This window comes from Vombatus ursinus, unplaced genomic scaffold (genome assembly GCF_900497805.2).
Source record: "Vombatus ursinus unplaced genomic scaffold, bare-nosed wombat genome assembly UNPS02009835.1, whole genome shotgun sequence".
Classification (NCBI taxonomy): domain Eukaryota; kingdom Metazoa; phylum Chordata; class Mammalia; order Diprotodontia; family Vombatidae; genus Vombatus; species Vombatus ursinus.
In genome coordinates this window covers 24,389,705-24,414,623 of record NW_020949613.1, presented here as the reverse complement: position 1 = coordinate 24,414,623, position 24,919 = coordinate 24,389,705, and the positions used below count along the sequence as shown (strand labels likewise).

The following is a 24,919-nucleotide window of genomic DNA, read 5'->3' as shown; positions in this document are numbered from 1 at the left end:
ACACACACACACACACACACACACACACACACACACACACACACATTCCAGAGGAGTAATGGCATGCACAAGAATGTAGAGGTAGAAATGATCAAGGTCTTATGAAATGAAGTATACTTCACTTTTATTTTATAGAAATTTAAACCTTCATTTTAGTGCAAAGGTTCTTTACCTGGGAGTCCATGTACCATAGATTTCATGAGGTCTTTGAACTTGGATGGGGAAAAAAATTGTATCTTTATTTTTCATTAACCTCTAATGAAATTTATCATTTTCTCTTCAAAATATGTATGAGGTGTGTCAACTGTTGTAACTACTACTAAATCTCATTTGAGTGGATGCTTCTTGAGACTAGGTATTGTTTCAATCCCTGTATCTACATGGCTAGCACCTACTACTGTGCCTGGCACATCATATGTGCCTAAATAAATACTTGATGATTGATTAAGTCAATCAAGCCTGCAAGAGGCTCTTCTGAAATCATTTCCTAGTACCAAGATGGTAACTAATAATAATGAGCATGACTATAACACTTTAAAGTTTACAAAAGCACTTTTCAAATAACATTTCATTTTATCCTCAAAACAACCCTGGGAGGTGGGCAGTATTATTATCTTTATTTGACAGATAAGGAAACTGAGGCTGAGAGAGGTTAAATGACTTGCCCAGGGTCATATAATTAATAAGGATTTGAGGTGGGATTTGAACTCAGGTCTTCCCAACTCAATGTCCAGCACTCTATTCATTTTGCTACCATGATGATGATGGTGATGAGGAAGAGGAGGAGGAAGTGACATCTCTCAAACTAAATATTTAAGAGGCAATATACATAATGGCTAGAGGACTGGACTTGGAATCAGAAAAACCAGTGTGACACTGGACAAATCATTTAACCTCTGTGGACCTCAGGAAACTCTCTAGGATTTGTCTATTAAGTCCTAGACAGTCATGATCTCACTGTCATATCACTGACCAGTGTTGTTCTTAGAAGCTTTGAAGTAATTTGGGGTGAGGGGGGCGTAGTTGCTTCTTAAGTTCTGCTTTCACTTTTCACTAATTTGTGATCAAAGGTGCTGAGGTTTTCAAAACTCATTTCAAGCATTTATGATTTTAAAGAGGAAATTCTTTCTCCCATTTTCCCATTTTAACAATAAATTTAGAGTAGTTGTTTAGAATCTATAAGCCTAGTGTTTTACAATGGAAAGAGTGTTAGATTTGAATCCAGGAGATAATGCTCTAGTGTTGAATTTGGAGTCAGGAAAACCTGAATTCAAATCCTGCTTCAGGCACTTACTAGCTACTTACTTAACTAGACACTCATTTAACCTCTGTCTGCCTTAGTTTCCTCAGCTGTAAAATGTAAAATAGTATCTATCTCATAGGGTTGATTCGAGCTTCAGATAAGGTAATATAGGTAAAGCACTTTACAAAACTAAAGTGCTAAATAAATATTAGTTATTATATTACTACTTGTGTAATCCTGAACAAATCACTTAAGGTCTTAGTTTTGTCACTTGCAAAAAGAGGGGGCTGGACTAGATGATCTCTAATATTCGTTCCAACTCTATGATACTAGGATCATAGGTTTAGAGATGGAACAGACTTTTAAGGTCATACAATTAAGAGTTGTCAAACTCACATGTCCTCCAGTGCCCACAAAATGGCCAGATTAAAATGTAATTAGGAAATGAATAAAAATACAATACAACATAAATAGTGTTCATTTGTGGTTTTCTAAGTCAATATGTAACCCACAGAGATCTACTTCTATTTGAGTTTGACACCACTGATTTAGTTAATATTGGACTGCTCTCATTTTATGGTTCAAGAAACTGGGGCCCAGAGAGCTTTAAGTGGTCTTTCCAAAGTCTCATAGGTCCTGTGTACAAGTTTACATAGCTCTTGAAAGAGCATATTATGGTTTATAAAACACATTATATGGATTATATTGTGGTGAAATCATCAAAACTGTTGTTTTAACACTAATCTGACACATGGTTCTATTATAAAGCTGCTATAAATTGTTTCTGTAGGTTCATCCAGTCATTGCATGATGCAATGTGAAATCTATTATAACTACATTTACTTTATTAACAGCTCATCTAGTCAAAAATGTTTAATAAACTTCTCAAAACAAATTAGGTGAAGAAAATGTTTATGGAGTCTGTGTGACTATCGAAAGAACAAAATGTACCTAAATAAACACATTTTATTGGTTGTTTATAACTTTACTGTAAACACATTAAATAACTACAGAAACATTTTCATATTAACATGTGGTCTACATATGAACTATTATATTAACTTCAGTGCTTTTATGCACATATTAAAGTAAATTCTCAAAATGGCTATGACTGATTAAGTAAAAGAAGCCAATTAACAATAAATAGCCAATTATATGCTGTTTTCACTTTGAGAGATATATGAATGAGTGGATGAATCAACAAGGATTTGTCAAGTGCCTCCTTGTGTCAAAAGATGCCCTAGGGGCTGATGATACAAAGACAAAAATAAATAAATTCTTATCATAAAGGAGACAGCTTTCTACATCATACCAAGAAGAAGGGTTATGTCAGAGAAGTAATTCTAGAAATTGATTTTTTTTAAATTTGGAAAAGCCCTTGATTTCCTCCCAACCTTGGTCTCTATCAAAGTAAAATTATGTAGTGAGGAAAAGGGGACAAAGTCATTGGTTAGCCAAGTATAAAAAAGGAGGAGGAGGACTTTATGTAAACTACTGTTGGGTTTGTTGGGTCGTCTTCTGTAGTTTCATCATCATTAAGTAATATTTGCTTAGTTTAAATAGCAAGTAAAGCAATGCATACCAGGTGTCTTTAACACAATTCATACATGGATGGTCCTTAGTTTCCTCAGTTTCCTAGGGTTGAGCTCCTCTGAGAGCAGGGGCTGTTTTTTTTTCCCTTTCTTTGTATCTCCAGCACATAGGACAATGCCTGCACATAGTAAGATCTTCATACTTGCTTGTTTACTGACTGGACAAGATAACTTCCAAGACCCTTTATAGTTCTAAATCTGTAATCTACTGAAGACACTGGACTTTTAGGGTCCCCTGCCCCCTTCGGTAAATTTCATTTTTTTATTCTCATTTTTAGCAATTAGTTTTCTACCCTTATCCTGTTAATATTGGTCTGGCATACCACATACAGTTATGGATATGAGATAATTTATTGAGATGATGATTTTGATTTTAATTTCATACTAGGACTCAAACATCAGTGTTGATCCATCTGTTAATGCACGATTGTATTTTATATTTCAGGTTAAAAAAGCTTCTTGAACAGGAGAAGATCTATCAAGCTCGAAAAGAAAAAGAAAACACCAAGAGGCTCAATAAATTGAGAGATGAACTGGTGAAACTCAAGTCATTTGCCCTCATGCTGGTAGATGAAAGACAAATGCACATTGAACAACTTGGCCTGCAAAGCCAGAAGGTGCAAGACCTCACACAGAAACTAAAGGAAGAAGAGGAGAAACTGAAAGCTATTACTTCAAAATCCAAAGAAGATAGGCAAAAGCTACTTAAGTTAGAAGTAGACTTTGAACATAAGTCTTCAAGGTTCTCTCAAGAGCATGAAGAGATGAACGCTAAATTGGCCAATCAGGAATCTCACAACAGGCAGCTTAGGCTTAAGCTGGTAGGTTTGACTCGAAGAATTGAGGAACTGGAAGAAACCAACAAGAACCTTCAGAAGGCTGAGGAAGAACTTCAGGAGCTAAGAGATAAAATAGCCAAAGGGGAATGTGGGAACTCTAGCCTGATGGTGGAGGTGGAAAACCTCCGAAAGCGTGTGCTGGAAATGGAGGGCAAAGATGCGGAGATCACCAAAACGGAATCGCAGTGTCGAGAACTGAAGAAGAAACTGCAGGAAGAAGAACACCACAGCAAAGAGCTCAGGCTCGAAGTTGAGAAGCTACAGAAGAGAATGGCCGAACTGGAGAAGCTGGAAGAGGCTTTCAGCAAGAGCAAATCGGAGTGCACACAGTTGCACTTGAACCTGGAAAAAGAGAAAAACTTAACCAAAGACCTGATAAACGAATTGGAAGTGGTGAAGAGTCGAGTTAAAGACCTTGAATCTTCTGAAAGCCGATTAGAAAAGGCTGAAATGACTTTAAAGGATGATCTGACAAAGCTGAAGTCATTTACTGTGATGCTGGTCGATGAAAGGAAAAATATGATGGAAAAAATAAAACAGGAAGAAAGAAAAGTAGATGGTCTCAATAAAAATTTCAAGGTGGAGCAAGGGAAGGTTATGGATGTGACTGAGAAACTAATTGATGAAAGTAAGAAGCTTTTAAAACTTAAGTCTGAAATGGAGGAAAAGGTATATAGCTTGACAAAAGAGAGAGATGAGTTAATGGGCAGGTTGAAAAGTGAAGAAGAAAAATCCTCTGAGCTGAGTTGTAGTGTTGACAGATTAAAGAAGAGGCTGGATGGCATGGAGGAAGTGGAACGAGAAATAACCAGAAGTAGATCCCGAAAAGGACCTGAACTCACCTGCCCAGAAGATAATAAGATTAAAGAATTAACACTGGAAATAGAAAGACTGAAAAAGCGTCTCCAACAATTAGAAGTAGTTGAAGGAGACTTGATGAAGACAGAGGATGAGTATGATCAGCTGGAGCAAAAATTCAGAACTGAGCAGGATAAGGCTAACTTCCTCTCTCAACAGCTGGAGGAGATAAAGCACCAGATTGCAAAAAATAAAGCAATTGAGAAAGGTGAGGCTGTGAGTCAGGAGGCTGAGCTAAGACATCGATTCCGGTTGGAAGAGGCCAAGAGTAGAGACTTGAAGGCTGAAGTACAAGCTCTGAAAGAGAAGATTCATGAGTTAATGAACAAAGAAGACCAGCTTTCTCAGCTACAGGTGGACTACTCAGTTCTTCAACAAAGGTTTATGGAAGAGGAAAGCAAGAACCGAAACATGGGACAGGAAGTCCTTAACTTGACAAAAGAGTTAGAGCTCTCTAAGCGTTATAGCCGAGCTCTAAGGCCAAGTGTGAATGGAAGGAGGATGGTAGATATTCCTGTAGCATCTACTGGTGTGCAGACAGATGCAGTTAGCAATGAAGCAGCAGAGGAAGAAACCCCAGCTGTGTTTATAAGAAAATCCTTTCAAGAAGAGAATCATATTATGAGCAATCTTCGGCAGGTGGGGCTAAAGAAGCCCATGGAGCGTTCATCTGTACTGGACAGGTATCCTCCAGCAGCAAATGAGCTTACAATGAGAAAATCTTGGATTCCATGGATGAGAAAAAGAGAAAATGGTCCCCAAACTACTCCAGAGAAAGGGCCTCAAGCCAATTCTAGTCCAGGACATCCTGGAGAGGTGGTTCTTTCACCAAAGCAGGGCCAGCCTCTTCACATTCGGGTGACTCCTGATCATGAGAATAGCACAGCTACTCTAGAGATAACTAGTCCAACATCTGAAGAATTTTTTTCTAGCACCACTGTCATTCCTACCTTAGGGAACCAAAAACCTCGGATCACCATTATTCCCTCACCAAATGTCATGTCTCAGAAATCAAAAGGGAGTGACACAACATTGGGGCCAGAACGTGCCATGTCACCAGTCACAATAACTACATTCTCGAGAGAGAAGGTTCCTGAGGGTGGCAGGGGAACTTTTATGGACAGACCCACATCCCCTATTCAGATAATGACAGTATCAACATCTGCTGCACCAGCAGAGATCTCTGTATCTCCAGAATCAAAGGAAATGCCCATAGGAAGGACTGTCTTCAAAGTAACCCCAGAAAAACAGACTGTCCCAACTCCAGTACGAAAATTCAACTCCAATGCCAACATCATAACCACAGAGGACAACAAAATTCACATTCACTTGGGTTCACAATTTAAACGATCCCCTGGGGCGTCTGCTGAAGGGGCAAGTCCACTTGTTACAGTTAGACCAGTCAATGTGACAGCTGAAAAGGAGGTTGCCACTGGAACTGTCCTTCGTTCTCCTAGGAACAACTTTTCCTCAAGGCCTGGAGCAAGCAAAGTGACTAGCACCATCACTATAACGCCTGCTACCACATCATCCACCAGGGGAACTCAGTCAATGGTAAGTAGAATAGGTTTCCATGGTATTCACTGAGATTTATCTAGGGGGAAAAATGGGAGGAGGGAAGAACAAAATTATGTTCATATAACTATTTAGAATTGCTTTTTACATGACCCTTAGAGAAATGTAAAGGGAGAGAAATTGAAGTTCAATTAAAGACTTGGGTTCATTTCCTATAAACACCAACTCTAGAAGTGTGTGTGTGTGTGTGTGTGTGTATGATTTCTTTTTCTTTCTTTTTTTTTTTTTTTTGTTTGGAGGCAATTGAGATTAAGGGACTTGCCGAGGCTGGATTTGAAGTCAGGTCCTCCTGACCAGGGCCAGTGCTCTGTCAGCTGTACCACCTATCTATGCTTAATTGGTAAATTTTCAATGTGAGCATTCACACCTTGGAAATCAGCAAATTCACCTCTAGAAGTACATTTCAAATGGCAGTATTCCAGGCATGATATGTCACAAACAAGAATTTTTCCAATTATGTTCACCTTGGTTTCCTACTATGTATTGTTAAAGTAGCATGGCAAAGTTGGTGAAGTGAAAAAGGAAAATCTGAATGCAAGCCCCTCTGACATGTAATAGTTGTTTGACCATGGACAAGTCACTTACATTTTCTAGTACCCCAGCCCACTCTCAGAAATTATAAGTTGCCAACCTGCATCTGTTTGGGGAGTTTCCCCACAATGAGTTCCCAAAGGTGTCTATAGCATGCTATAAACCCTTCTGCCCCAATGTTTAAGTATTTCTGTTGTGCCTGGTGCCATTGCAAAATGTTGCCTCTATTTTAAAAAATATGCCTATTTTAAAAAATCATACAATTTTATGATTACTAATTTGCCACCATTTTACAGAAGATGACACTATAGGAGTTTGGGGATTTCTAAAACTGTCATAAAAATGTGCAGAATTTCTAACTAGGAATTTCCTCCATAAATTAATCTTTTTACCAATATAGGCATTTCTCTCACCCCCTACTATCTTTTATCTCTCAGTGACCTCCATAGTCATCCGCAGAAGTCCTTTTAACTGATTGGCTTACTAGTTTTAGAAAGAACGTAAGGTGATGTTGACTATCCTATCCATATCCCAGGCCCAGTGGAAAGAGAACTGAACTTAGAGTCACAGACCTGAGTTTAAATTCTGGTGCTGCCCCTTAGAACCTGGGTGACCTTGAGCAAGTCTTCACTTCTCTGGGCCTCCATTTCCTCATCTATAAAAGGAGGGGGTTGGGCTAGATGCCCTCTATGGTCCCTCCCAACTCTATATCTCTCATTATTTGATAAAAAATTTCAGTACATAGTAGGGGATCAACCAATGTTTGTTGAATGAATGAATGAAAATAGGTAAGTCATTTTCTGAAAAATCAATATGTTTTGTTGGAGTTGTTCTAAGCTCTGATTTTGTCAGAGCTTGGGAAATGGGCGATATGGAAGCTCCCTCTACTGATCAGCAACTCTTCTATAATGTCTTTTGAAGCAAGTCAGGATATCTCTAGAGAATATGAATACCTTTGTAGACTGTGAACAGATTTGCAAATATAAATGTGGTAGAACATTTAACAGCTGAATCTAGATCCAGAGTTGGGACCTTAGAGGTCATCTCGGGTAGAGTTGTTGAACACTGCCCACAATACTCCAGAGTGAAATCTGAACCAGATTAAAATGTAATTGGGAAATAGTTAACAAAATAAATAAAAATACAAAAGAACATAGATAATGTTAATAAATGGTTTTCTAAGTCAATATGCAACCCTTAGGGTTCCTTTCATATAGTTCAGGGCCCCCCCCTTTCTATTCGAATTTGACATCACTGCTCTAGGGCATTTAATGTAACCAATTAGAAATGCAATTATGAGGAAATCTTTATGAGCCTTGAATTTTTAAACAATCAACGCAGTGTTTCCTCAGCCTCCTTTTAAGGAAGAGTGGAAGCTGGTTGTTTTAGCTGTATAGTCTGTTTCCAACCTCAATAGAAATTACACTTCTATGGTACATATACCTTCAGATTCTACTTTTAAAATGTGAGCAACTAATAGCCTTCTAACAGCACCTTTAAGCTATACAAAAGTTTTTCTTTTGGAGTCAAATAGCATTCCAGGTTCCCCTTTCTTCTCAAGGGTTGGAACGCTATCTTGTTTGACTTTTACACAGGCAGCCACAGGGAGCCAGGGTGGTTGCTACAAAGTTTGCTTTCTCTTGGCTATGGTTGGTGCAGAGACATGAAAGAGTTGTAAGTGGTAGTGGTTGGGAAGACCTATCAGGTTAATTAGCCAATCACTCCCCCAGAAAAGCTTAGCCTCATCTATAGAAGACAGGATAAGGTACTTCCCATATCTTAGATTCTTAAAGACACAAGAGTGCTCAAAATGCCTTAGCATTTTGGAAGGCAGTTTCTCTACTGTACACATTGATATTTTAGCCTGATGTTCATAGATCCCCAAGATATCCTTGCAGAAATTTCAGTGAACTTGGATCTGTAAACTTGGATGGGATATGGGGGGATTACATCTTCATTTCTTTTTTCTTCTTTTTTTTTTTTTTAGTGAGGCAGTTGGGGTAAAGTGATTTGCCTGGGGTCACACAGCTAGTGAGTGTTATGTGTCTGAGATCACATTTCAACTCAGGTCCTCCTGACTCCAAGGCCAGAGCTCTGTCCACTGCACCATCTAGCTGCCCCTACATCTTCATTTTAATGTAATTCATGTGAAATCATATATATATACACACACACACACACACACACACACACACACACATATATATATATATATATATACACACACACACATATGTTTTCTGCATTAAATCTGTCAAGTCATTCAACAAGCATTTTATTAAGCTCTTACTATGTGCCAGGCACTATGCTAAATGCTGAAGATACAATGAAAGGCAAAAAAAAAAAAAAATAGTCCTTCCGTTCAAGCAGCTTGGAGTCTAGTGGCAGAATAACATAATAACAAAATATGTATGTACAAGCAAGATATATAGGAGAAATTGGGGACAATCTTAAAATGTTATTCTGAGAAAAGGTCCATAAGCTTTACCATACTGATAGAGAGGCCTATGAGACGATAAAGGTGAAGAACCCCTAAATGACAGCAAATAGAATTTTGATGAAATAGATGTGGATTGGCAAAAGAGGGAAGTGATCAGTCACATATGGCATTGCCCTTCCTCCAGATGTGCCATATGGGGTAAAAAGATATTTTTAATATTACTTTAAAAATATAAATGCATACATTTCAAATGCCAGAAAATTCCTGTCTCCGTAATATGTATTTGTTTTGTGATAAGGCAAGTTGCACATGTGTTGGTGAAGGCTTAAATCTTTCCAGGATATTATACAGAGGGAAATATAATTTTCAAAGCTTGCCTATCTCCCACCCCCCAAAAAATCTTGTCTCAGCACTGCAACAAAACCTTTTGTAGCACCAAAAGACTACCATGCCCCAGCTGAAGGCTTCATAAGCTTCCACCATAGAAAAAAAAGACAGTTGGGACAATGCTTTGGAATTAGAGGTAATAAATAATAACCCTCGTGGGTACAGTGGAAACAGCATTGGCTCTGGAATCAGAGGACCTGGGTTCAAATCCCACATCTGATACTTGCTACCTATGTTATCTTGGGCAAGTCACTTAATCTCCCTGGACCTCAGTTTCCTTGTTTGAAAAATGAAGAATTTGGACTAGTTGGCCTCTTGTCCCTTCCAATTCTAGATCCATGATCCCAAATAGCACTATCAAGTTTGAAAAATGCTTGGTGATATTTAAGTCTCATTTGAGCCTCATGACAACCTTGGGATGTAAGTGCCACTGGCATTATTGTGCTCATTTTACAGATGAGGAAACTGAGGCTTATCAAAATTAAGCGACTTATCTAGGGTTACACAACTAGCTAGTAAGTGTCAGAGGTTAAACTTGAACTCAGGTCTTCCTGAATCCAAGACCAGTCCTTTAGTCCCTCTCGTATCTAGGGAGCATTATGGTATAGGAGAAAGAACACTAGACTCAAGAGATCTTGTAGTTTTATCATGGCTATGCCACTTAATATTTTTGGGTGGACCATTTATCCTCTCAGAGACTCATCTGTATAATAACACGGTAGCACATGTTCTTCTTCCCAGGATATGTTATATATAGTAATGCTGTATATAATTGTATAAATCTCATTCTAGATAAAATCTGATGAGATGATCCCCGGGTGTATTCCTACATAATAAAACTCTAGGTTTTGATGTATGCACTCACAGAAAAGTCACTCAAATGAACTTTACATCTGTTTATTTTTTCTTTCGCAGTCAGGACAAGATGGGTCATCTCAGCGGCCTACACCCACCCGCATTCCTATGTCAAAAGGTATGAAAGCAGGAAAGGCAGTAGTAGCAGCCCCAGGAGCAGGAAATCTGACCAAATTCGAGCCTCGAGCAGAGACTCAGTCTATGAAAATAGAACTGAAGAAATCTTCAGCCCGCAGCACTACCTCTCTTGGAGGGGGGAAGGGCTGAGGGCAGTGGCTAAGGGGGTATGTTGTGCAGCTATTATGGCTACCATGAAAATCTACCTCCTGTCTGTTAGTGGCAACTGTTTACATGTACTAATTTAAGTTGTAAATACATCATTTACCCAATAATGAACTAATAATTACATGTCTTACTGATTGTGTATCTTTGTCTCTGTGTGGGGGAGAAAACTTACAGTCAAAATAATGCTTGCAGCATGGTGCACTAGAAATAGCACTGGAGTGGGTGTTAGAAGACCTGGTTTGTAGTCCTAGTTTTGTTATTTACTATGAGACCTTGGAAACGTCACTTGACTTCTCTGTCCTCAGTTTACTCAGCTGAAAAATGGACTAGATGACAACTTAAGGGCTTTTTCAGCCCCACCAGTCTATGATTCTCAGCAGCCCTAGTTTAGTATTAATTTGCTTCTGCTGTTTTTAATTTAAAAAAAAGTCACATAAAACAAGGTGTAATTACAGCTATGGATAATTTCCTCTACCTCTAAGGAACTCTTGGCTTGGCATATGTGCCTCAAAAAACAACATTGTTATCTAAAGAGAAATCTTCCCTAAATTAATTTCAAAGAATAATTTCCTTTGACATATAAAATACAATAAAAATGAATGACAGAGGCACAATAGCTAGAATTGTTACTGTTACTGAATTTCTTTTTTTGGGGAGAGGGGTGAGTAGTCAAGAGAGGGCAGATTTCCTGCAGTCTCCAGAAGATTACTTGAGTTTTATAGAGGTTATTCTGAAAATCACTGATTTAGTGATAATATTGCTACAATCAAGTAAAAAAAAATGCAATGTATTTAAATTGTGTGCAATATGACTGTAGCTTCCAGATGGCTATCCTGCAGCCCAGCAGAGATCATAATAATGGCTCAAAGAAATTGCTGATGTATTCCAATGGGATCTCAGGAAAAGAAGCATACAACCAGAGATTGAATGCCAGAAGGGACCGTAGACATTGGCTAGTCCAAGTTCATCATTTTACAAATGAGGCAACTGACCCAGAGAGGTTAAGTGATTTGCCAAGGCCACACAGGTAGTAAGTGGCAGTCAAGATTTGAATCCAGGTCCTTCTGACTCCAAATCCAGGACTCTTTCCATTGTGCAAAGCTTCATATACCACTTAGTTGGATATTGATTTTTCTCCCCAAGTCACATTGAAGTCTTTGCTCATGAGTATAGATCCAGTCTCAGCAGTCTTTGTGGTATGGAGAAGTGGATTTTTTTTCCCCCTTTATCATTTTTATCCATGTTTATCTCATTTTCTTTTTCATTCTTTCAGAGCATGTTTTAATATGCATGAAACTGGGTGTGGATGCAAAAACCAGATGTTATTCTGATGTGATTAATCATATTTAAGTAGACACTGGCAATTTCAGTGCATATAACAAAAAGTGAGCTCAACGCTAACAGTAGCTTAGCATACAAGGTCTCACACAGGCTGCGCTTTTGTCTTAATTTTTGAACCATTTGGGTGAACTTTACGAGACTGCAACAATCCAAAAGTTACAAATCTGGAATTTTCTTTTTTAATTTGTAAAATGTAGGAATTTTTTAAAAAATGAATTGACTAGAGAACTTCTTTTGATATTTTGAAAAAGGAGAAGGGGGAAGTTAATCACCTTTTAACACGATTCATGCTTCAGTAGTAAAGACATCGATCTTTCCCATGCCAGATTTCTTGTCATTGGCAGGACTCTGACTTGAATTGTTCATAGTAGTGATAGATGGCTTTCTATGTTCCACACTTTTTTCTTGATGGGCCCCTGTGGCCTGTTGCTCTCGGATTCTTAAGGTGTAAACTCAAAATGTTATTGTAGGAAAGGGCCCATAATGGAGCCATGTTGTATCGGTAGATTCCTGTGTTTGGGGGAAGAGAGGTCAAAGAAGATCAGGAAGATATGGATACTTTTAAGAAATGGGACTTTGAAATAGTATTTCTCCAGGAGATTTTCATTTTCCAGTTACTGATTCTTGTGCTTATCTAAAAAAGATATTATCTCTGCTTTGGTAAAGTTGCTACCCAAAACTTTCAAAAACAAGGACTTTCAAAAAATTGAACCCTTACCTCACCAGACATCTGTCTAATATTGACTGCCATTACCGTAAAATGTAAAGATGGAATGGAATGGGCTGTCAAAGGCACCAGGCATCCTAGTCCTTTTGACCTTCCCTGCTGCCTTTCCCAGGCCCTCTCCTGCTGCTGCTCCATTCCTGTTTTGATCATAGTGTTAATATCGCTCTTTGCTATTTTTGCTCTTACCTGCTCACAATATGCTTCCTGGTTTCCCTATGAGAAGACAGTACTATCAGCACAGAGTATGCTGGGAAAGGTTTAACAGCACAGCCACAGGATGTTTACACATCTGCATCTTGGAATAGCTTAGCCTACAAAGTGCGTCTACTAAGAAAACTTGGCAGAACTAACACATGTTTGCTTTCCAGAAATGATGAAAAAGCAACCTCTGTGATAGTTTCTCTTTGTGATTTTAGAACAGATTCTACATTTATTGTATAACTTTGTTTTAAGCCACACATTAGAAGCGAAAACCCACTGGGGATAGGAGGTGGAGGATTAAATGCACACCAGCTTTTGGCTCCCATTTGTGATCATAATGTTTCTAAGATGCTTTGGGTAGGTTTTTGTAGGAGTGAGCATGATCTGATACTCAAAAACTGACTAAAATTTTTTCCCTGCTTGGATATTCATTGTCTAGTAAAATTTAAAAGACACAATCAACCAAATCATCCCAGTATATGCATTACTTCCTGGAAATAATGATTACTGAGATTTATATATCACTTTAGGGTTGGCAAAATGTTTTACATAACTCAGCTCACTTGAGCCTCACAATAGCCTTGTGAGGTAGATACCATGGGCATTATTATCCCCATTTTATAGATGAGGAAACTAAGACTCAGCCCAAATAACTTGCTCACCGTCTTAAAGCTGGTAATGTCAGAGATGCTATTTGAACCCAAGCCTGTTTATTCACTATGCCACATTCCTCCTGCAAATTAAATGGTTATATTGAATAGCTTGGACTACTAAAGTAATAACCATTTGACATGCACTTTGTCTCCACTTTCCTTATGGGAAAACTTAGATTCATGTTTTTGTAACTCCTCCAAAACAGTAGCTGCCAGTTTAGTTTAAAAGTTAGTAAAGGTGTGTGGGTGGGAACCCTGTATCTTTTTGTACTGAATAATTAAATTTCTGCTAGCAATTTTGTAGGGTTTTTGTTGGGTGGGGAGGGGGCGAAGAAGCAGACCTGGTAGTTGGGATGCTTACTGGGCTCTCTAGCTATTTCAGGATGTTCGTTACGGCATTAATTCATCTTTCATTTGAAGGCTCTTAAAAAACAACAAAACAAAACAAAACAAAAGCTCTGCCATAGTAGGACAGATTGTGTAGTCTTGTGGAAAGGGAAATGTTCTAAGAACGTAAGACCCCCTAATAGACCAGAATTTCTCATTTCCTAGCACAGTCCAGACTAACATGTCATATACTGTAGAGACTTGGTTGAGAACAAAGGGTCTCTCAGTTGGAAAAATATAAGGACGATACCATGTGTGACAGCAGAGTGGGGAGAAGGGAAAGAGGAGAACAGGTATCTCTATGTTTTACGAATGGAGCCTTTCATTCCTAATTTCTAGCCATACAAATGTATTACAGTAGAACTGGGAACTTTTTTTCTGTGCAGCAAAATTGGGCGTGTGAAGAGTGGAGGGAGGCAGCAAAATAGAAAGTTCAGCCACAGATGTGGGGGAGGGGATTAACCCATTGCCTAGACAGTCCAGTCCTTGACCCCTTTGGGGTTGAGGTGAGTCCTAAGAAGGGGTCATCACTGCAATGCAACACTCTAGATAAAGTGCCAAGGGTAGGGATGCTAGTATGCCCCTCTAGGCATCAGTGCTTTTCATTCCACCCTAGTTACAGCTCTAATGGATTAGGTTTGGGAACTAGAGAGAGGAGAGAGTAAAACAGAAGCCATTTTGGGGGGTTTCGTCCCACTATCTAGGAGACTATTGTCTCAAAACATTCATGCTTATTGTGGAGAACAAACTAGAGTTAAGATGATTGACTTTCTTCTCCTTTTTGAGTATGTCACTCTTTAAAGGAATAATAGAAAAACGAGCCCCTGTAAGGGAAATTAAAAAATAGGGCAAAAAGAAATCCAAAAAATGCAAATAATCATGCTTAGTAAGGGAGGCTGCTTCTTTCCCATTGCATGGCACTGAGTAGAGCAGAGCTCAGATGACAGAGGAGATAGAGAGCGCTGCAGGAAGAAAACTGCTGGATTGGCAATTCAGAATCATTCACACCATTGATGCTCACTAATAGGCAGGCGGCTAAGGAAACTCTGATTTTCTTCAGTGAAACAGGAATAATCTTTTAACAATTGTGCTTCTAGAGAACACATTCAGGAGAGATGCACTTTTTCCACTTAATCCACAGAAGAGTCTAAGTAGGTCAGAGAGAAGAGAAAGCTTTGAAAAGGTGACATAGCCATAGTTTCCAGGTCCATGAAGGATTCTTGAAGCCTGATACAGTGCACTGGCACATATTAGGTTCTTAATAAATGCTTATTGATTGGTGTTAATTGAATATTAAAAGGGAAGGATCTTAGGGACTGTTCAGTTGTCGGAGCATGGGATCTTAGATTTAGAACGAGAAGTACCTTAAAGATCACCTAGTCCAACCCTAATTAATTAATTATTAATCCAGCTGTACTCAAATCAAGAAGAGGAAGAGAAAGTTGACTTAAGTGGCAACAGAAGAAACTTAAGTTAACTATCAAGAAGAATTTTCCTATTAAGAAGATTGTTGAAGAATGGAGCAGTTGATTGAGCCCAAGAGTAGAAGTTCAGAGTCTTAGGTTCTAGACCTGGCTTTGGCACCAGCTAGATTTTATGTCAGACCTCTCTCAGGGCCTTACTTTCCTCATCTGCGAAACAGGTGGGTTGAATGGAGGGACAACATGGTATTGTAGAAAGTGTGCTGAATTTTAAATCATGGAACTTGAGTTAAAATCCTAGTTCTGCCACTTTCTCTCTCTGGGCCCTCATGCACTTGACCTTTCTGGGCCTTAGTTTCCTCAACTGTAAGATGAGGGGGTTGAACTAGGTGATCTCTAAATGAATAGAATGTTGTGCTTCTATGACTAAATATCTCTAAGAACCTTCCCCTTTAATATTCAATCTATCAACAAACATTTATTAAGAACCTGCTATGTGCCAGGGTCCTTCATTAGGCACTAGGGATACAAATAAAACTACTTACAGTAAACTTATCTAACCGTGAAGATAGCAAGGAGATATATATCTATATCTATATCTATATATATGTATATATATGTGTGTGTGTGTATATGCGTGTGTATATATAAGTAAATAGCAAATAAATATAAAGAGAATAAATACAAATAAATACAAAAGAATTAAATACACAGTAGTTTAGAAGGGAGGGCATTAGCAGTTGGAAGGATCTGGAAAGGCTTGAGCAGCACCTTTGAAGGAAAGGAAGGATTCTATGAGGTTATAGGTAAGATGGGAATGTGTAGAGGGAAGCCAGAGCAAAGGATGAGAGATGGAGTGTCATGTATGAAGGACAGAGAGGAGCATTTTACAGGTTCTCAGGGTGGGATTTGGGTAATAACGTACAATGAACCTGGAAACCTAAGTTGGAGACAAGGCTGTGAAATGTGTTAAGATCTAGAGTCAATAGAAAGCCACTGGTGTTTACTGAGTAGGAGATCTAGGACTGATAGTTCCATTGGATGTCCTTTGTACATCAGAAAACAATCACAATGGACTTCACTAATGCTAAACCAGTTATTTTCTTTAGTGTTATTTTCATATGAGATAATATTTGTAAAGCACTTAGCATAGTGCCTAGCACATAGTAGTACTTAATGAATTCTCATTTACAAAAAATAATAAATTCTCATTCACTTTCATTTTTTCCCCTTCCCCTCTATAGCTTCAAGGTTGCTGCTTGATAAATTTGCTTGTCTTGACAACCAAAGCTCCCTGGACACTCCAAAAGTCACCCATAATATGGAGGTATCATGGAATTCCAGAGCTGGGTCCTTAGAGATCATATAGTCAGAGGCGCTAACCCTTTTTTAATTCATGGATACCTTTGACAGCAAGGTGAAACCTATGGACCCTTTTTCAGAATAATGTTTTAAATTCATTTATCTATAGAATTACAAAGTAAAACTATTATATTGAAATATAATTACCACATTTTTTAAAGTTAAAGGACCCTAGGTTAAAAGTTTCATTGTTAACAATTTAGCATTACTAGCTAGCATTTATATAGTGCCTGTGCTAAGTGTTTTACAATGATTATCTCATTTGATCCTCACAACAACCCTAGGTGCCATTATTACCCCCATTTTGCAGTTGAGAAAACTGAGTCAAATGGGTTAAGTGACTTGCCAGGGTCATAAAGCTAATAAGAACCTGAGGACAGATTTAAACTTAAGTCTTCCTGACTCTAGTCCCAGTGCTCTAACTACTGCACCACCTAGCTATGCCTTGTTACAGATGAGAGAACTGAGGCCCTGGAGAAATGGCATGATTCATTCAAGGTTAATTAATTACAATAATTAACAATTAATGAGTAGTGGTTATAGGATTAGGGCTAGTTGCCTGAATCTCATTCAAATTCTCCTTCCTCTGTGTCACAAAATGAATTCTAGAGAATGGCAATAACTGAGATACATAACCATGCAGGCCTACAGATATATACAAATGTACACAAAGACTCCTCTAGGAATGTAGGATGGGCAGGGTTAAGGACTAGACCTCTGATTTCATTGATGTGGAGGAGTGAATTTCCTGTACCGGCAACATCTCATCTTTGCTTTCCTACTTAGACTCTTAGAGAATTGCCTGTAGCACAGAGCAGTTAGTCGATATGCTCAGAGTCACACAGGCAGTATATGTCAGAGGTGGGACCTTTACGTATGACCAAAATCTTGCATTACTAAACCATTGGAGAATTTTGAGTTTTCTACATAGGCACAATATTTTAAAAAAAAAACTTTCCAAACTTAAAAAAAAATTTTTTTAATGAACAACTTATCTTTACCTACAAGGAACTGAATCAGCTCTGCAATTTCTGCAATAATATTTTTCCATGGCTATTATGAGAATATATATAAAATTAAATCAACCCTAGTTATTCTAGAATCTGTGTAAAAAGAAGTAAGCAAAGGTCTGCAGCAAACATGATTCAAAGCAGATCAGACTAATAGAGTTTGGTACCTATTCTTTGTGCCAATTAATATTTTCCCCTTCATAATTAGTTTCATACATTGAGGCAAGAGTCCAAATTTGCTTGCTTTGGGGAAACTTCATCCACTGGGGGAGATGATTGAAAAAGATTAGCTTGCTTGAAAAAGAAATTACTGGCAATAACTAGGGCCAGAGGGACCCCTATACAAATGAAGATGAGTTATAGAATTAAAAGGATAATTTTAATTTGTTTCTCGTGAAATAGGGAGAATAATGTATTAGAGTGAATCAAGTCAAACACATATCAGTTAAGAATCCCATGAGTTAATATCATCTTGTCAAAGAGTGTCCTGGAGTCAGTGAAAAGGACTGGTAATTACCAGAAGACATTTTAATTAACTGAGCTAAGTCCAGATGAAGGGCACTGAGTCCCAGGCAGCAAAGGAAGCTTCTTGAATTCCTTACACAAGGCAGAACTTTTAAGCAGAATGGATGCTCATATCTAAATATGGCAATAACAGGATTAAATGTTTAATGGGGTGGGGGACAGTTTGCAGGCAAGATTTTCTGTGCTATGTGGGGTTGATCAGGTCTCATGAGGCAAAAGGAAAGACCAGAGACAGTGTAGTTTATCATTAGGACCTACCACTTCTATCAGAGATCCCTAACAAAGGAGCCTAGAGTTCATTACCTTCTATGCATTGACATTATGCCATTCTCTTAATTTCAAATATCCATGCCCTTCTAGTTGGTCACCCAATTTTAATAAAAACTTACATGTCCACAATGTGTTGTAATTCATCAATCCTTTTCCTCACAACAACACAGTGACATGGGTATCTTTAGTTGCTCTTTTGTCTGAGACCTAAGGCTTCCTTTATTCCTACAGTTCAAGGAAATAAAAGGGTCTTGGATTTCACTTCTCCTGAGTAGGAGCAGGAACTCCGAGGCATATCCCAATTCCCAGGAGGGTTGATGTATTGTCTCGGCATGCTCCTAAGGGATCCTTAGTCTTCCTTCAGCATGTACCTCTTGAACATTCTAGAATCAGCAGGAACAGAGTCATGGAAAATCACAGGGACTCAACATAAAAGTGGAAAGTTACAACAACCACAAAAAGGCTTACTGTAGGTGCTTGCCATGAGACATCTGTTGACAATTAAGGACAGTTAAGTCATCTGCTGCCCCAAAACTCAGAAATTCAAGAATTATCCTAAAATTATTTTAAATAAATGCTTTAAATGGATAGCAATCTTCATAGACTCAACTCTTTATTATTTTTACTCATAGGAAGGAGTAACATAGAACATTTTAAATGATAGATAATCATCCTATTTAGTTAAAAGGACCTACTTGGCCCTACTCCTTGACATTGAGAGAATTTGTTGTGGGTCAGGGAATAGAAAAATAGGTGGAGGGTGTAGTTGCTTGATGTTTGAGAAAGGCAACTCTGTCATGAGGCATCCATGATGCTGTTGGCAGAGTTCCCTGGTTGCCATGCCACCACACCAGTGGCCAAGTTGTTTCAGTCCCTAAAGAGAGAAGGTGTCTCCCTACTCCCCACATGGTGGAATGTTTGGAGTGCATAAAGCAGGTCTACCTTCCTCATGCAGAGATGTAAATCATGCTATTTTTCCTCTTGTGTGGGCATGATGAGTTTGCAGTGGTGAGGCTGGCCTTCAGAGCGGCTTGGTTCCATTTACTGTTTGACTCATTAAAAGGATTGACTGTCCATAGAACTCTGCTGGAGAAGGATTAGAAAGAGGCATCGAACCAGTGATTTCTTTGGGACAGGGAACTCTGGAATGAGGAAACTTTCTCCACCAATGCAGGTCGGCACCTTTTCTTGCTACTTAATAGTCTTAGAGGAGGACTTACAGTTACAGACAGTGTGTGTCAGAGACAGGACCTGAACCCAAATCTTCCTGACTCTTAGTCCAATTCATTCTCCCCTATGTAATGGCTACCTCTCTCAGCACAGAGAAGGCTTAGGGATATAATTTATGGCTGGGGTACCCTTTGGCAGCACCGAACTGAGAACTTCTTTCCTGTTCCCACCACACGTAAACCACTGCTTTCCAACAAGCTGGCTGTCCAAGTAGCTGGGATGGCTTCCACAGAATATGAGCAATTGGTGATACCATGAAGCAATTTAAGCAAAATCAGGAGTTGACTATATATTAAATCAGCCTCTACTGGCTACTTAAAAAGGAGCCAATAAAAATCAAGAGAACCAAAGGTTTGAAAGAGTTAGCCACAACCTGGAAGGCCTTTTCCGAGAAAACATTCATGCTTTTATTAAGGAATTGACTTATCTATACACATTTTCTATGATATATTATTTTGGTGGTTGCCCCCCCACCTTGATTTCTTTGAATGACAAATTTGATAACACTGGAGTGAAAATTATACCAAGAAATATGTATAAATATGTTTAAGTAATTGCTCATCTAAAAATATATACTGTAATCTATTTTCCCCAATATTGTATGTGTTAAGATCCATTCTTTATTTTTATAAGAAAATAAAGTATATTAATAAATAAATGCCTGTAGCTCAGAAATTCAACATTTCAGTGCTCTGCTATTTGAATTCGGTGACTGAACTGCCAATTGGCTTCGGCGTTAGCCAAAATCTGCTTGTTAAGTATTCTGTGGATTACTGGTATCAGAAAAAGGACACTTGTGAAAAGAGAGAAATTATTACTAGGATACTGTTTTCTGGGAGATATGCCCCTTGACAATGGGATCATGTTATAGTCATGCTGAGAGTCCTAAAGCTCAGGGATATGTCTGGGGCGACATGAGAGCTTAATAGCAAGTGTAATCTAATTTACTCGTGGGTTCTCTAGTCAAATTTTTAGCAATCAGTTTTTTTGGGGAGAGGGCACTGTGGAAGGGGCACTATTCTATATGGAAACACAAGCACAGGCATTTTCTAGGCCTTGGTTATGAAATAAAAGACTCAATTCTCTTTGGTTATCTACTTTGCTTTATAACCTTCTCAGGCATTTTTTTCTTTGTAATTTTAAGAGGAAGGTAACCATAAAATCTGGGTTGTGCAATTTGTGATACCAAGAAGCAATTTAAGCAAAATCAGGAGTTGACTATATATTAAATCTGCCTCTACACAGTGGTTATAAAGTAGCCAGTAAAAATCAAGAGAACCAGAGGCTTGAAAGAGCATCGAACATCTTTAAAAAAAAAAAAAGATTCACTCTCTAAATCTCTACATTCCAATTTCCTTTTATTGAAAGCCCATCAAATTCTTTTCCAATCCCAGATTGGAATTAATTATTGTTCTTCATGTGCAAACACACCCACACTCACACCCACAAATAACATTTCCTGTAACTTACGCCTTGGGTTAATATTTTCTACATGGAGTAGACAGAGAGCTTTCTAATGATAAAGATATATTCTTCAATTCCTATTTAAGATTTATTTAACAATGAAAATAAGAAGGAATGGGTAAGTTGGAAACCATCAAACTTATTTTCTCATCAACTGGTCTGAATTCCATCGTATTTTCCTTTTGTTGCCTACACTATCTAGCCCATGTGGTGATTAGAAAGAAAAAAACAAAAACAAAAACTATAATGCCCAGTCAACAGGTACCTCCTCTCTCTGGGGTTCCCTGATATAAAGCACATACTTTGTGAAAGCTCACACTCTTCAGAGTACTTAGGAATAATGAGTTCCACTTGTGTCAATCTTTAATCTAATCTTTAGATGTCCAGTTTTCTGTTGATTACAGGTTTAACCCAATTATTTTCACAATGATGATTAAAATTTAGGTGAGATGAACTCCAAAGAACCCTTTATGTATTTAGACTGGCAAAACAGAAAGAGCTTCTTTTAACTCAGCATAGAACACTTTCTTCTGGATGTGTTTTAAAGAGATTCTAATAATAATAATAATAATAGTAATGATAGCTAGCATTTATATAATGTTTTAAAGTTACAAAGTATTGCACAAAAACCTCATTTAATCCTCACAATAATCCTGGGAGGTAGATGCTATTATTATCTCCCTTTTTCAGATGAGGAAACTGAGGCAAACAGGGGTTAAATGACTTGCCCAGGGTCACAGAGCTAGTAAATGTCTCAGGTTGGATTGGAACTGAGGTCATCCTGACTTCAGGCCCAGCACTCTATATGGTGCACCAGCCTCACTTTGATGATATGGTTGACTTGAAAAAAGATGCATATTTTGACTACATGGCACATGCTGACAACTGGTCAGTTTCAAAATCTTTATTGTGTTAACAAGGACATATATATATATATACACATACATATATATATATACACACATATATATATGTATTATATATATGATTACTTTTGAAAGTCACTTAAGATGTTCTGCGCTGGTTTATTAAGGGAACCACTCCCAACCTCTCAGTCATTCTTGAACTCTTAAATATAACCATCAGCTTTATGATTTTAGATGTTACTGACCTGCTGGAATTGAAAAAAAAAACCAAAACTACCCTATAGTTTGTGTCTCTTTTCCCTTACTGCCAACAGTATTAACTACTTTCAAACTAAAGCATGCACACTGCATTTGTTTTTGTTGGCTTTGGAAAGACCAATACATAAAATGCCTATTTTAAGAATTTTCTAACAGTATAGCTTTCCTAAATGATATCTCACTGTTGCTGGGACATACATGAAACATATTTGTTTCCATGCATATAAATAAAAAATGTTTGAGGTACAAATATAGCCTTTAGTTATAGCATAGTTAGCCTACATTATGCTCATAAAATTAAACATATCCATTTTTATGACTGAATTAGACTCTATAATTAATATGTTCTGTTATCTGACATGGGCAGGATTTGGCTAATCAAGTAACCTGGTTAATGGAGAATTATGATATGTATCATACTTGAATTACTAATTTTTAGATCTCAATATGACAAATGTACTAGTGCTACCAGGCTTGGTTTCTTCTACCGAAACAAAAAAAAGAATCTGTGCCCAAGTATTTTGAAATTTATCTGTACATGTTGTATTTGAGATATGTGTGTATATATATATATATGTATACACACACACACACACACACACACACACACACATATCCCCAAAGTGAAGATGGCAAATTATATTAGGAGATAACTGTCCCTAAATTGCCTCCCTGTCCCTACGTCCTACTAAATAGTATGTATTAAATCAATTTAACTACATAGGCTGTCCTTTCCTAAACAATGCCAGGAGTTAACAAGAAAATCACACTGCTGTGCAATTAAAGAAATCTGGGTTTGTGAACGGGGTGAGTGTCATAGAATAAGAATTTTTGAGTTAGAATGGATCTTGGAAATCAGCTAGTCTAAGACTTTTTTAGAGAAAAAGAATCCAAAGCACAAATATTCTGAAGAATATTCATAACATGAATTTGAGGGGCCTAATTTGTAAAAATGTCCTTTATGCCCTCCTGGTTAAAGAAAACATTTGGAAGGATGATTTAAATAAGACGAAGTCCAGTTTTTCTCTTATTGGACCAGTATTATGACATAGAAAGTATTTTTCAATGGGAAATAACTTTCAGCTCTAGACTTTGACAGAATTCTTAACCATCCCAATTACCATGTTAATTTTTTCCCATGAAGATTGATTTTGATACATTTCAAGAGCTTAAATATAGGATTACTTTGTTATTATTAATGACGTAATTATATTTAAGGGTTTCCAATCCGGGGAGGCAAGGTAAACATGTTTACCTTTAGAGCTCGGCAGAACTATTTGTACATAAGTATTCATACATTTCTGAGAATTTCAGCTGCCTCAGCAGCTTGCTTAGTGGAGCCACTGAATTGATATTGATTAACAGAAAGAAACTAGTGCCATCTCGTGGTCAGATTGAGGTAGAACATTGAAACTTTAGCAGTTCAATAGTATTTAAGTGTCCACTAGGAGGTGAATGGGGCAGCTAGATGGTGAGTTGGATAGTGTTGGTACTGGTCAGGAAGACTCATCTTCCCGAGTTCAAATCTGGCCTCAGACATTTACTAGTTATATGACCCTGAGCAAGTCACTTAACACTGTTTGCCTCAATTTCCTCATGTAAAATGAGCTGGAGAAGGAAATGGTAAACCACTCCATTATTTTTGCCAAGAAAACCCCAGATGTGATCATGAGGAGTCAGACATGATTGAACAAAGGTTGCAGACACTGTGCTAGGGGCTGATGATATAAAAAGGAAACAAAAAACAATAAAAAAAACCCTCCAAACCAAGGTGTTTCCCTACTGAGGGAAACATGTGCACAGATAAGCAAATAGAAAATATATACAAAGTTAGTACAAAATAGTTTTGTTGGGGGGCAGGGAAGGGCACTAACAACCCGGGAGGGTGTTTCAATCAACCACCATTTTAAATTACCTACTATGTGTCAAGCACTATGCTAGGTACTAGGGTACAAAGACAAAAACCAAAAAATCCCTGCCCTCAAGAAGAGTACATTCAAATGAGGGAGGCATTGTGTATGAGTGTAGATAGATAGATACCTGGATCTCTATATATGTATGTCTCTATATATGTATATGTTTATATAAAAGGCAGATAAAGCAAATGTAAGATAGCCTTTAGGAAAAAAGGCACTAACCAGAAAGGCCTCAGATACAGGGTGACACAAGCTGAGTCTTGAAAATCAGGAATTCCAAGAGGCAGAAGTGAGGAGGAGTGCATTATAGGCATGAGGGATAGCCTCAGAGCTGTCTGTGTCTAAAACTAGAAGTTAGAAAGTCAAAAAGAGAATCCCAAGAAAGCTAGTTTGGTTGGACTATTAAATTGGGGCCACTTGCAGCAATTGAAATGAGGACTGCTTGGGTTTGAGAAGTATAAAAATGAAGTTCTTATCAGTTTCACTTACTCATTTCAATTCCTTCATTTCACTAAGAAGCAAATGTTTTTGCAAACGACAGATTTGTGGTAATCCAAGTGTCCATACTGGGGGAAGGGGTGGGGTGGGGTGGGGGGAAGGAAATTCATTCACAAGACTTAAATGTCCAAGGGAGATTTGTCACAGGATAGTCTTTATAGATGGCTGGAGATGGGGGTGGGATA

General features: G+C 38.0%; 1 protein-coding gene across 6 annotated transcripts in view; it reads left to right on the top strand.

Annotated features, from left to right (window-relative positions):
• FILIP1 (filamin A interacting protein 1) overlaps nucleotides 1–24,919 on the top strand; it is a 256,692-nt gene that overhangs the window by 219,769 nt on the left and 12,004 nt on the right. For 5 of the 6 annotated variants that reach the window (XM_027852878.1, XM_027852872.1, XM_027852874.1 and 2 more), the window contains 2 exons: nucleotides 3,281–6,086; nucleotides 10,381–10,604. In XM_027852878.1, the coding sequence (XP_027708679.1) occupies nucleotides 3,281–6,086; nucleotides 10,381–10,587 (3,013 nt within the window). In that variant the 3' untranslated portion in view covers nucleotides 10,588–10,604. The remainder of the gene's footprint in view (nucleotides 1–3,280; nucleotides 6,087–10,380; nucleotides 10,605–24,919) is intronic. The other variant, XM_027852877.1, reaches the window with a different exon arrangement.